This window comes from Bufo bufo, chromosome 1 (genome assembly GCF_905171765.1).
Source record: "Bufo bufo chromosome 1, aBufBuf1.1, whole genome shotgun sequence".
NCBI lineage: Eukaryota > Metazoa > Chordata > Amphibia > Anura > Bufonidae > Bufo > Bufo bufo.
The window spans coordinates 161,440,632-161,455,332 of record NC_053389.1 but is presented as its reverse complement, the minus strand read 5'-3'; the positions used below and the strand labels follow the sequence as shown (position 1 = coordinate 161,455,332).

At 46.1% G+C, this 14,701-nt stretch overlaps 1 protein-coding gene across 3 annotated transcripts in view; it reads right to left on the bottom strand.

The window, feature by feature from the left end:
• Nucleotides 1-2,200: 2,200 nt before the first annotated feature.
• Nucleotides 2,201-14,701, bottom strand: part of ROBO4 (roundabout guidance receptor 4) — a 140,065-nt gene continuing 127,564 nt past the window's right edge. For all 3 annotated transcript variants that reach the window (XM_040431121.1, XM_040431123.1, XM_040431122.1), the window contains one exon: nt 2,201-3,776. In XM_040431121.1, the coding sequence (XP_040287055.1) occupies nt 3,759-3,776 (18 nt within the window). In that variant the 3' untranslated portion in view covers nt 2,201-3,758. The remainder of the gene's footprint in view (nt 3,777-14,701) is intronic.

The window sequence follows — 14,701 nt, the reverse complement described above, 5'->3', positions numbered from 1 at the left end:
CTATTAAGTCTTTGTGGGTCTTGTATGGATTTGTTACACAGTGATTCCAGTCTGGACTGGATCCTTGTTTGGCTGTTTTTGTCTCTGGCTCCTGTTTTTGGGAAGCCTGGTATATCCATTCTGTATGTTGTTCTTACACTGTATGTGGTTCAGAAGGATAATCAGGGGTGTTTTATCATGATGTGTATTTGGTTTGCAAGATCAGAGCATTTGTTCAAGGACCCCCCTCTTGCAGCTATCCAGTTTTTAAGAAATTCACACTTTTATTTTATGCTGATGAGGTGCTTAGAGCACCCAGGGACAGGCCTAGCCCCTCAGATCACTGCTTCACCTCCACCATTCACTCTTTGCTCCTCCCTCTCTCCCACTGATTCACAGGCCTGGGTATCCTCACTGTTCCAACGCCTGGCCCATCAATCTCGCGCTGGTGGGAGCACAATTAGTGCAGTTCAGATCTCAGGGTAGGGACAGCAGATTACGATCCACTGTGCATGTGCCAGTTATACTCTTGCAGGAGTGAAATTTCAGGGCTGGGCATTGGAACAGTGAGGATGACCAGCCCTGCCCATTAGTAGGGGATAGGCAGTGGCAAAGGGTGAAAGGCAGAGATAAATCAGAGCTCTAAGGGGCTAGACCCAACCCTTGGTGCTCCAAGCACCTAAATCACAACAAAATAAAAGAATGACTTTCTCAAAAACTGCACATACAATTGCTGCAAGAGAGGGATCCTTGCACTCACCATGAACAACCCTACCAGGCAGTATACTGGTTTACTAGGGATGATCATGCCGACAGATGCTCTTTAACATTTGCATCTTCCTCCTTGTGATTCCTCATAAAAACTCTCTATATTTTTGAACCTTTTGTGAGCTCACTTGCTAAAATCATACATTGCTTTGTATTTGGGAATGTATGTTTTTGAATGTGTGACATGCAGCAATCTGTCGGTTGGTGGCGCCAGCCTTTCTACTGATATAAATTATTATTATTATAATAAGTCACCTGACCTGTGGAGCAGACAGCGGATATATAAACATACATATATAAACATACAAATATTGCTTTATCAAAAATAGTCCCAAAGTATACACATTGTAAACAAATGAAATTCCTACTACAAAAAATCCAATAACATCTACCCGCTATGCAGCTGGGGGGTAACCAGAAGATGCAAGGCTGTCAATCTGACTACCCAAGAGCCTCTTTCTCTGCCTAACAATTGTTAGATGTATTAAAAATGAACTGTTAGGTTGAAGTGACCTTTATGACCTGCGACTATCGGAACATGCTGGGAGTTGCACGACAGCTTTAGAGCCACAGATTACAGACCTCCTACAGCTACTATAGATATAACCTAACTAATCCACCCTATCCCTATATTAGAATATTTAAAGGGCTGGTCCAGTCTTATGTAAATAAAGATTCATTATTAATATAATGCATTTTTTTAAAAATTTTTATAGATTCTGGGGGACATTTATTAACTAATATACACCACAATAGTAGCATATTAAACTCACAGATTTTGCCACACAGCATTTGTGCAGCAAAATCCGAGACTTTTCCCCGCTCACACCGCTTTTCCGAAGTGCAGAGAAAAGGGAGCTTGGAGTGGGCGGAGAAGTGGGTGGGCCAGTAGGCCCAGGTCATTTATCGTTTTCCGCATGGGTTTTTGACATGGAAAATGGCTTAAATCTACACCAACAAAAGGGGTCTGCAGTAGATATAAAGTGTGTTGCATGGCCTGCTGGAGGAAGCACCAAACCCCCCCTCCACATAACTTTGGGGCTTCCTCCAGCAGCGCAGTGGGACTTAAAGGGGTTGTCCCACGAAAAATATTCTACAGTTTTCAAACCAGCACCTGGATCTGAATACTTTTGTAATTGCATGTAATTAAAAATTTAGCATAGCCACTGAGTTATCCAATAAAATGTATCTGTATATCGCCACCTGCAGTTTGTTTTTTTCTTATTTCTTTGACCTGCTCACTGAGAAGGCCACATATGCTCAGTTTCATCCTTCAAAACGGACATGCCCCTTTAGCTGCAGCAGAAAAGACACTCCCCTTGAGCTGTCAGCTTTATATAGATCTAGCAGATTAATGAATGTGGAGATCTCTGGATCCATGTGAGGTACAGGGCTGGTTCTAGCTTTGTTAGAAAGAGGTTGTCATGTACTACATGATGTCTGATTATCATTTTTTACATTATTTATAGGATAACCCCTTTAAGACTGGCGCGGAAAGCGTCAGTCTTAATAAATGCCCCCCTCTGTGTTTACAGTATATTTGTCACTATTTTCAAGATCTCTGCTTGATCTTAGTGAATGAGAACATTCAGAAGCTGAAATCATGTACAGACCCAATGGGGTAGATTTATCAAACCTGGTGTAAAGTAGAACTGGCTTAGTTGCCCATAGCAACCAATCAAATTCCTCCTTTCATTTTCCATAGGAGCTCTGAAAAATGAAAGGTGGAATCTAATTGGTTGCTATGGGCAACTAAAGCAGATTTCCTGTACACCAGTTTCATTAAATCTCCCCCAACATGTCTCACATCTGAGGGTCTATTACACACTATTCTCTGTGAATTGGACAATTAGCAGCACAAATGTATTTCCCATCCTCATCATTTGTTAAAATCCATCAGTGCAGGTAAAATGTATTAGTCTGGAGGCCAAGATTATTGCCTAGACTGGATATAACTGTAACAAACTCTCAGCTGTGAGAAGCATTAGATTGGGACAGGTTTTGAGTTTCTGGCTGTAGATAAAAATGCTCCCACTCACTGACAGGAAGCACAGGGATTAATTTAGCATTGTTTACATAGGAAAGGAGAGGCCCTTTAAGTGACTCTGAACTCAGGAAAGCAGAAATGTTAGGCTAGTTTCACATCTTCGTTTACCTGATCCGGCAGTGGAACAGCCTGCTGGAGTTCACCATATCCGGCATAGCAGGATACTGCTGTTCACTGCCGGACCCCATTGACTATAATGGGATTCTGCAGGGATCTATCTGGCTTCCAGTATGAGTGCCTGGTTCTGGCCAGACAAAGACCGATGCATGAATTATAATCAATATGGTCCGGCAGTGAAAGACAGTATCGGGCTATGCCGGATGCGGTGAACTCCAGCAGGCTGTTCCTCTGCCGGATTAGGTAAATGGAAATGTGAAACAAACCTCATGCTACAATATGTGCTATCCCTGGTGTTTGCATCTTCTATACACTTTTCCCGATAATCCAGAATAAAGTGAAATATTTTTGAGGCGACCATACACAACTGCATTGAAATGTGGTCTTCTAGGGCAATGATCTTCTCATAGTCATTGTCCAGTATGTATTCTATGAAGATCTGTGCTGGATAAGGATGTGGTCTTCTTAAAAAAAAAGGTCTTTTGGAGAAGTTTCACTGTATCTGATGTAAAACAATGCACTGTTATATACACCGCACTGGCATCAAGTCCTGGGAATGTCATCCAAGAATTGTGACTAGTGACATCTTCTCAGTGTCCACCACCTGTTACAAAGATGATGACAATGGTCACAGAAGTCAACTAAACAGACATAACGAGAAAGATCACAGGAGCGACAAAAGGGGTGTGAATATTGCTGCAAAGTCTCTGGCCCAACATGGTGACTGCTCTATGTATGGTGTTCTGCACAAGTGGCTCCGCAGGTTGTGGCGTTTTCCATGAAGCCTTCACTGTGGTCGGTCGGATGAGTTGGACAGGTCAAAGAGAGATCTTCTGAACATACAACATTACTTGAATGGCTCCACCTGAAACACATTGTAACGATAAAGTCAATGGAGGAGATTTATTAAACTGGTATAAAGGAAAACTGGCTTAGTTGCCAATAGCAGCCAATCAGATTCCATCTTTCATTTTTCAGAGAGCCTCTGAAAAATGAAAGGTAGAATCTGATTGGTTGCTATGGGCAGCTAAGCTAGTTTTCCTTTATACCAGTTTGATAAATCTCCCCCCATGTCCTAACACCGTGTTCACACGGCACGTAGTAAAAGCTGCAATTTCTATGCATAGTTCTGCCAAATTTGGCAGATATTTACTTTTCTAAACCTTCTTACAGGACACACGTCACCAAGAGAATCTGTGTGTAGTCAGTGTTATGCCTCATTCACACGTCAGTCTCTGGTCAGTGATTTCCATGAGCCAAAACCAGGTGTGGGTCTAAGGGTACCGTCACAGGGGCTCTATACCGGAAAAGAACTGATCAGGCATATCCCCATGCATTCTGAATGGAGAGTAATCCGTTCAGGATGCATCAGGATGTCTTCAGTTCAGTCATTTTGACTGATCAGGCAAAAGATAAAACCGTAGCATGCTACGGTTTTATCCGTCATTTTTCCCTATAGGAATGTATTAGTGCATGACAAGCGGAGAGACGGATCCGTTCTTGCAATGCATTTGTGAGACGGATCCGCACCCGGATGCGTCTCACAAATGCTTTCAGTCACATCCAGATCGGCGGATCCGGCAGGCAGTTCCGACGATGGAACTGCTTGCCGGATCACACTGCCGCAAGTGTGAAAATAGCCTAAAACACAGAACAGGTGCAGATCTTTCGATTAGACCTCATTTCTTTTTTCGCTTCTGGTTTTGCCTCAACATCACTGATGGACCAAACACTGGCTGTGAGAAAACGACTTTACAGTAAAACTGTGGCGGTTTTCTCCATGACAATATTTTTTCATGCCAGCAAATATAAATTGTGAGTCAGTTCCGGGGATGCCAGATTATCTGTATGTTACTGTATATTATCCTCAGGGAGGTGATTACGGAGGGCAGCGCAGATACCACCGTGCCTACATGGCTCTTTGTAACCATGTCCTAGTTATTTTCATAAAATTCTGACATTATGACCCTGGCCGTGTGTGAGACGTGCAGCGCGGGTGCAGGAGACCCCAGAGGATGCGTAAAGTGCTGTGTATTGATTCCGCACTCGCAGTGGATGTGGTAGAGAAGTCTCTGATTATTGCAGGTTCCCAGGGTTCAGGTGTTGTGAGATGTGTAGATGGCGGCCGGGGAGAGGAATCTTCACTACAAGGTCAGATGAGGACGACATGATGGAAATGTGATCTGGCAGCGGGAGGAGCAGAGTAATTATCTAGAACCTTCTTAGTGGGGATCTGGAGGTGCGGACATAAGGACAGTGGGACAGAAAAAGTGATGCAAGGGCAAAATGTGGGCAGCTGCCATAGAAACCAATCAGATTGCAGTTCTCATATTCCCAAGGGCCTGTGAAATAAGGCAGCTGGAATCTGATTGGTTGCTATGGAAACTCCCAGTTTTAACACTTTTCCTCTATTGTGGTTTTATCAGAAGTGGGAGGAGTTACAGTGTATGGACGCATGTCCTTTTCAGACAATCGTTCCTCTATAGCTTCCCTTAATCAAACAGAGATGAATTGATTGCGCAAAGGCCTCTCATTTGTCCCAGACTGCCATTTTAACCTATTTAATTAGGTAAAGGACCCAAATCTTTTTGTCAGAAAGCTGAAATGGCGCAAGTTCTTCCTTACAAATAATAAGGAAGAGTGCCGGAAATTGGGCATTGAACCAACGGAACTGCGCGATGTTAGTCTTCTTGCAGACCTCCTTGAAGAGGGGGAGAGACAGATAGGTGAAGGTCCTTTCACAAATCTAAGACCACCGTCAAGAAAGAATCCTCCAATAAATGAGTATTCCCCTTTGAAAGCTTTTCTTTTAGCTACAACAGAAAAAATTAGGTCACTCCAGTTGCACAAACCACATGCGTCAAATGTCACAAAATAGGAATTAGTGGCTCTGGAAATGTTAAATAAGGAGGACACTATAGTAATAGAACCCTCAGATAAGGAGGGGGACATAGTGATCCTAGATGACATAAAGTATGTGGAAATGTGCATGCGATTACTGGATAATAAAGGGTGCTATAAGAGATTGGAGCATAATCCGATGGAACTGTTCAAATGTGAATTGTCTAACATTTTGCAAAAAGCAATGCACCAGCATCTCATAGACAAGGGGGAGTTTGCTTTTTTGTTGCCTGAACACCCTATATTAGCAGCCGTCTATAGTATCCCAAAAATTCATAAAGGGCTATCCCCATTGAAGGGCAGGCCCATTGTATCAGGGGTAGGCAGCCTCAAGGAAAAAATCAATGTGTATGTTGATGAGATACTGAGGCCATTCGTTGTGAATCCACCATCATATGTCTTGAGACATCTAAATGACATCTATTGTGATACGGGTACATGTCTAGCCAGCCTGGATGGAGAAGCGCTCTACAGTTCAATACCACAAGATAAAGGCTGTCAGACAGTTAGAACATTCCTAATGGAAAGGGGGTCACATCTGTCCTCACATAATCATTTTGTGATGGAACTGCTTGAATTTATATTGACCCATAATATCTTTACCTTTGACCGCAAAATTTACCACCAGCTCAGGGGAGTGGCAATGGGGACCCCATGTGCCCCCACTTTTGCCAATCTCTACCTGGGCTGGTGGGAAATAGAATTTGTGTTCTGTGAGAAAATGGAACAGTGGACATCCTCAGTTATCCTATGGATAAGATTTATTGATGTCTTTATATTGTGGAATAACACAAATGGGGCATTTAAAGAATTTGTCTCACAATTAAATAAGAATGAACTGGGTCTGTTTTTAACGAGTGAAATCAGTGAAACCCACCTTACTTTCCTGGATCTCTCCATCAGTATTGGGAATTCAGGAAAAATAACAACTAACATGTTCCGTAAGCCCAAGGTGACAAATACTTTGCTTAGATGGGAAAGTGTGCACCCTGATAGGCTGAAAAATTGAATACCTAAAGGACAGTACTTAAGGGTCCGCAGTAACTGCTCGGAATGGGTAGACTTTAAGGAAGCAGCAAATGACTTACAGAGGAGGTTTTCTCAGAGGGGGTACCCTAAGTCATGCCTTAAGCGTCCATTCACACGTCCGTAAGTGTTTTGCGGATCCGCAAAACACTGACACCGGCCATGTGCACATGGCCGGCAGTGTTATAAAAAATGCCTATTCTTGTCCGCGGAACGGAACTGTGGATTTGGTCAACCCAAAAGGCATGACCAAATTCCCAAAATGACCTTCAGGGGTATTAAAGGCCATCTTTCATTTGTCCCCCTTCTTGACCCTTACCAGATTATATGCCCCCCTCAAATACAACTTAGAGAACACCTTGGCACCAACAATCTGATTGAACAAATCTGGGATCAAAGGAAGGGGGATAGAGAAACACGGACAGTAATGCGATTTAAGCTCACGGAAATCCAGACATGGCCTAAAAGTTCCGTCCTTTTTCTTAACAAAGAAAAACCCTGCAGCAACTGGGGATTTGGACGGTCTAATATGTCCCTTAGCCAAACTCTCAGTGATATACTGTCGCATGGCTGCTCTTTCAGGTTCAGAAAGATTATACAACCGAGATTTGGGCAATTTAGCTCGGGGAATAAGGTTGATAGTGGCAATCATACTCTCAATGTGGGAATAACTCCTGGTCTCCACTTTCAGAGAATACATCAGCAAAATCAGAAATAAAGGAAGGTACAGCTTTAGTGGTTACAACAAAAAGCAACATGCTAAGACAGTTGTCTATGCAATAATCACTCCAATCAAGAATCTGTCTCGCTTGCCAATCGATGGTAGGATTATGTTTACTTAACCAAGGTAAACCTAGCACCACCGGAGCAGGCTGACCCTCCAGCACAAAACACGAGATAAATTCTTGATGACAATCACCCACCTTTAAATGGATGTCCTGCACAATTTGTGATAAACATTAGTGATGATCGAGCATGCTCGGCCGAGTACCGGTTTCGCTCGAGCGTCGCTATGCTCGGCAGATCCGAGCGCTCTGCCGAGTACCACATGTGCTCGAGCGCCATGCTCGAGTCTCCTCCCCGGATGTTTGGCGCCTTTTAAGCAGCCAATAAACATGCTGGTAAGTATTGCCATCACTGTAATGCCATTAGACATGTTTTCTACTGGCATTACAGTGATTGGCTGGCCGGAACATGTCATCGGGTGCTATATAGCACCCGGTCACACGGGTTCGGCTCATTGCGAGTCAGGGAGAGCTGCTGTTAGGAAGGGACAGAGCGAGTGTAGAGCAAATTTGATCTCAAACCTTTCAGAGACCCAAAAGTCCTTTTAAGGACTATTGTTAGAGGTGGCAGCAAAATTTATTTTGGGGGAATTTTTTTTTTTGTCAGGGCGACCGTTAGTGACATTCATTTTCTGCATTCTACAAACGCTGCTTGCTGTGACCAGTGAGAAGCAAATCAGCACTGATATCTAGGCCGTGTGTGAGGCCTATATTTAATCCAAATTGCAGTTACAGTCAGTTTCTGTATTGTTCAAACTCTGCTTGCTGTGACCAGTGAGAAGCAAATCAGCACTGATATCTAGGCCGTGTGTGACGCCTATATTTAATCCAAATTGCAGTTACAGTCAGTTTCTGTATTATACAAACTCTGCTTGCTGTGACCAGTGAGAAGCAAACCAGCACTGATATCTGGGCCGTGTGTGACGCCTATATTTAATCCAAATTGCAGCTACAGTCAGTTTCTGTATTGTTCAAACTCTGCTTGCTGCTTGCTGTGACCAGTGAGAAGCAAATCTACACTTATTTCTAGACAGTGTGTGAGGCCTATATTTAATCCAAATAGCAGTTACAGTCAGTTATTGTTCAAACTCTGCTTGCTGCTTGCTGTGACCAGTGAGAAGCAAATATACACTTATTTCTAGACAGTGTGTGAGGCCTATATTTAATCCAAATCGCAAGACAACACTTTTGAAGTCAGACCTGTGCGACCAGGTGGTCGGTTGGATTGCAGCAGATAATGCTTCCACTGGGTTAAGCACCACCCTGTCTTCCACCAAGTCCAGTCTCAGTAGCCAACAGTCTGGTCAACTACACAATCCTCACCCTGATCATCCTTCCTCCCACCATGTAGAGTCTGGCCAAACAAGCAATCTGGTACTCGGATGTTCCGAGAAGCTATTTTCACCCCCATCACTTAATTTGGCCCTCTCTCCAAGCACTCTTGAAGGGGGACATGAGATCTTGTGCCCTGATTCTCAACCTCTAGAGCCTTTACACTCACAAGAGGATGTGTTTAAGGAGGTGGATGATGACGAGACACAGTTGCCATCAAGTCAACCACAATTACTGTCTGCAGAGGTTAATGAAGAGGATGATATACCGTTGTCAATCACTGAAGTTGTGTTGGGGTCAGCAAATGAGGAGGATGATCGGAGTGGGGAAGTTGAAGAGGACTTGGTGGACGATGAGGTCACTGACCCAACATGGGAAGGCGGAAACGCGAGCGAGGACAGCAGTCCCGAGGGGGAGCAATCTGCAGCACCGCAACAGGCTGGAAGAGGCAGTGGGGTGGAAACAGGGAGAAGGCGGGCCACGCCAAACAGGCCCGCAAGTGTTCCACGGAGCACCCTCTTGTGGAAATCTCCCTTGCCAAGGGGTAGGTGTTCCACGGTATGGCGCTTTTTTGCAGAAAGTGCAGGCGACAAAAGAATAGTAGTTTGCAACCTGTGCCACACCAAAATGAGCCGAGGTGTGAACAGTAGCAACCTCACCACCACCAGCATGATCCGCCACATGGCAGCCAAGCACCGCAAGTGGGAGGAATGCCTGGGTCCACAATCTGTGTCCGCGGGTCACACCACTGCCTCCTCTTCCCCTATGTTGGGTGACGATCAATCGCCTGTCGAAGGCGCAGTCCCGGATGCCTCCCACGCTGCACCTGTACCGTCGCAAGCACCATCAGCGACCACATCCACTTCCCTGTCCCAGCGCAGCGTCCAAATGTCTTTACCCCAGGCATTTGAACGCAAGCGCAAATACCCAGCCACCCACCCACAGGCCATGGCACTAACCGCTCAACTTTCTAAGTTACTGGCGGTTGAAATGTTGCCATTTAGGCTTATGGACACCGATGCCTTTCGCGGCCTGATGTCGGCGGCCGTCCCTCGGTACTCAGTCCCCAGCCGCCACTATTTTTCCCGGTGTGCCGTCCCCGCCTTACACCGGCATGTGTCTGCTAACATCACCCGTGCCCTGACCAACGCAGTTACTGCTAAGGTCCACCTAACGACTGACACATGGACAAGTGCTTGTGGCCAGGGACGCTACATTTCCCTGACGGCACACTGGGTGAACGTAGTGGAGGCTGGGAGCGACTTGTACCCTGGGATTGCACAGGTGCTACCGACGCCCAGGATTGCGGGCCCTACTTCCATCAGGGTTACCGCCAGCACCTATGTAAGTGGCTCCTCCTCCTCCACTTCCACCTCCGAATTCTCCGCGTACAGCACCAGTCAGCCATCAGCTGGTAGCTGGAAGCAGTGTAGCACTGCTGTGGGGATGCGTCAACAGGCCGTGCTGAAGATGATATGCTTAGTGGATAAACAGCACACCGCCGCAGAGCTGTGGCAGGGGATAAGAGACCAGACTGAGCTGTGGCTCTCCGCACTCAACTTGCAACCGGGCATGGTTGTGTGTGATAATGGGCGTAACTTGGTGGCGGCTTTGGAGCTCGGCAAGCTCACACACATCTCATGCCTAGCCCACGTCTTTAACTTAGTGGTTCAGCGGTTTCTGAAAACCTACCCCAATTTGCCTGAGCTACTGGCAAAGGTGCGCCGCGTGTGTGCACATTTCCGCAAGTCATCAACAGCTTCAGCTGGTCTGTTGACGCTGCAGCAGCGCTTGAAATTGCCAGCTCACCGGCTGTTGTGCGACGTGAGCACGCGCTGGAACTCCACGTTACACATGTTGGCCAGGCTTTGTGAGCAGCAAAGGGCAGTAATGGAATACCAGCTGCAGCACGGTCGTCGCCTTTCCAGTCAGCTTGGATGGGTGTTAAGAAACTTTGAGGAATTGACACAGATGGTGAGCGGCGATAACGCTATTGTCAGTGTAACCATCCCACTTCTGTGCCTACTCAAATGCTCGCTGCTCACAATTAAGGCCGACGCTGTTCGTGGGGAAGAGTTGGAAATGGGGGAAGAAGACATGACCCTGGGTGATAGCCAGAACACCCTCAGTTTGTCTACTCAGCGCGTATTGGAGGAGGAGGAGCAGGAGCAGGGGACGGTTGCCTCCGCTACACTGGGTAGTAGCCATGAAACTTTAATTCCATCTGTTCAGCGTGGGTGGACAGAAGAGGATGAAGAGGATGAGGAGATGGACAGTCATCCTCCTGATGACGACAGTGAAGTCTTGCCCACTGGTACTCTGACACACATGTCTGACTTCCTGTTAGGCTGCCTTTCCCGTGACCCCCGTGTTATACGCATTTTAGATAACAAGGATTACTGGGTGTTCACCCTTCTGGACCCCCGCTACAAAGAGAACTTCTCATCTCTTATTCCTCTGGTGGAGAGGATGAGCAAAATGGTGCTATACCAGAAGTTTCTTGTTGACAGATTGCTGCAAAAATTTCCATCTGACAGCGCTGGCAGCAGAGTCCGTACTTCCTTGGGCAACCGAGGTGGGGGGACAAGGGGAACACACAGCACTTCCAGCAAAGGCAGGGCAACACTCTCCAAGGCCTGGGACAGTTTTATGACACCCCGCCAGCACCCTCAACATGATGCACGTCCTGGTGTCACAAGGAGGGAAAAGTTTTAGAAGATGGTAAAGGAGTACGTAGCAGACCGTGTCAGTGTCTTCAGTGATCCCTCAGTGCCTTACAACTACTGGGTGTCCAAGCTGGACATGTGGCACGAACTGGCGCTCTACGCCTTGGAGGTGCTGGCCTGCCCTGCCGCCAGCGTTTTGTCTGAGCGGGTATTAAGTGCTGCTGGTGGCATTATAACAGATAAGCGTATCCGGCTGTCAACTGAAAATGCTGACAGGTTGACTCTTATAAAAATGAACAAGGCCTGGATTGCCCCTGACTTCTCCACTCCACCAGAGGAAAGCCAGGACTGAACATAAAGGCACTTTAAATGTGTTGTTTAGAATGTACTGAATACTCTGTATTCCCATGCACCCCTTCCGCCACAAAAAAGGGTATATGGTTGAATCTTCCTTTTCTCATCCTCCTCGTCCATCACGTATATGCCTTATTATATAATTTTTCGGATGGTCAGCTCACCAGCAGGCCCTCACCCATAATGTTTTAGATGGTCAGCTCACCAGCAGGCCCTCACCCATAATGTTTTAGATGGTCAGCTCACCAGCAGGCCCTCGCCCATAATGTTTTAGATGGTCAGCTCACCAGCAGGCCCTCACCCATAATGTTTTAGATGGTCAGCTCACCATCAGGCCCTCACCCATAATGTTTTAGATGGTCAGCTCAGCTGAAGACCCTCACCCCAAATGTTTTAGTGGGTCACCAGCAGGCCATCAATCATACTTTACATCTCCTGCATAACGTTTCCTCATCCTAAATACCTATGACATTCCAATGACAGGCTCTCTTAAGAGTCCTGTATTGTTATTTATCGTCACTACCTCCCTGAGTCGGTACTGGGAAATTTGGGCGCCACCGCCTGACTTTCTTGGAAGTGGTAGCCGTGGCCATCCCTCAGGCTCCCTCTCCGGAAGCGAACCCTGATTTCCCATTACCCGTGGTCACCATGGTAGGCGCAAAAAAGAACATCGAAAGTTGATAGAGCAGACATCCGAATAGATCGTCAACATCACGGGGACGTGCGATCAGCTTAGAAGTTATCTAGAGTTAACAAAGCGGCAGCAGGCCCTCACCTACAATATTTTACACGGTCAGCTCAACGTCCGTTTCTCTTCCAAGTTCATTATCATCAGATGATAGTCTGGTCAACACAATCGTAATCACCGGGGGTCACGTAACTAATTAGCATGGAGGAGTGTCTTTGGTTATCGGAATGAACCACACAAATCGACTTGATCCACACACTTAAAACGGCCATGCACCACCACCCACAGAATCGCAAAATAGGTATCAATCTGTCAATCCTTTCTGTGTCCGGGCCGGATGAAGCTTCCCGTGCATAGTCAAATTAAGCCGCAGGCTCCACTCCTGGTGGTGCCTTTCCATTAATTAGTTTAAGTTTCAGCTTTGCAACCATACTCCCCCCGGAACCCAAAGACTTTAGTTTCCCAGAAAATGCTCGGCGGGAAATGGGAATAACGCTGCCGAGGATTGTCTTCGAACCTCCAACTTAAGTTGTTGATTAATGAAAACGTTCGTGGCAACAAAGGTTTCGGCTGTGGTTCAGCTTGCGCCGGTACAAGAATTTCACCTCTACAGGTACAATACGGATGCCATCTGCCGTTCCTCTTCCAATGAGTTCAGTTTGATCGTCCAAGAGGCCGGTCAACACAATCTAAACCACCGGCCGTCCCTCTTAGTCATGGCCCCAGTTCCGAAAATCACAAAAAAATTTGTCTGAACTTGCTCTTTATATAAAAGTAAATATACAGGAAAGAATGTTTCCTAACAATTTTTCATCTAAAATCGCTTTTATCTTCGGTTTTGTGAGTTTTATGGTCAGTCTGTAAAAGTGGCGTACAACTCGGGCAACATCGTTACCAGCAGCGACATTGTAGTCCAAGATGCATCCAGACATCCTCCCCATGCTGTCCCCGACCCATTTTGGTGGTGTTTCCATCAATTTCTGACCTTTTCCTATGAACCAGGCACCCTCCCCTCTTCAGAGCAGGGGGTGCCTGGTTTAATGCTCGGGTCCTCCCATTGACTTCTATAGGGCTCGGGTGCTCCGCAGAGCACCCGAGCATCCCGGTGTGCTCGGGCAGAGAACCCAAGCATCGGGGTGCTTGATCATCACTAATAAACATTTTTGAGTGAGTGGAGCGCAATCAATTGCAAACACCAAAATATTTTTGTCTAATGCATTTGTTGTCAAACCATCCATACAAACAAACTGACCGTCAACTAGGTTAACCCCTGCCCCACTGTCAATAAACACCTTAATTCCCACAGTTTTGGAGTCTAGCCCCACCTCGGCCGACAGGAGAAATCGGGTACTACCAGTAAATGAAAAAAGTATGTTTTCTGGCTCACACCACCAATAGTAAGTTAGGGATTAAACTTTTTAGTTTTTTTTTGTTTTACCTTGACTCGAACATACGGACAAATATTTACAAAATGTCCCTTCTTTCCACATCAAAAACAGACTCCCTTGATATGACCAAAGCTCTTGCCAGCAGTTCCAGGAGTAGCTCCTCCTAACTGCATAGGCTCGTCACATGGCGTAACCACAGATGTCTCTCCACCATAAGTGTCAAAGGAAGCTGCCACATTATTCGACAGTACGTCCTCAGGGTGAGCAACCCTAGATCTCTCTCTCAGGCGTCTATCAAGACATACAGCAAGGGACATAGCTGCTTCCAATGACTCAGGATTTTAATGAAAGGCCAACGCGTCCTTAAGCCTCTCCGATAGCCCCTGACAGAATTGGCTATGGAGAGCAGGATCATTCCACTCCCTATCCGTAGACCATCTCCTAAATTCAGAGCAATAGGTTTCCGCGGAGCGCTCTCCCTGCCGTAAACAACGTAATTTGGTCTCGGCCTCAGAGATCTGATCCGGGTCATCGTAAATAAGACCCAAGGGTCTAAAAAATTCATCTACCGACTGGAGGGACTGTGATCCGATCAGCAGAGAAAAAGGCCAAGACTGGGCGTCACCTTTAAGCAATGAAATGATCGTACC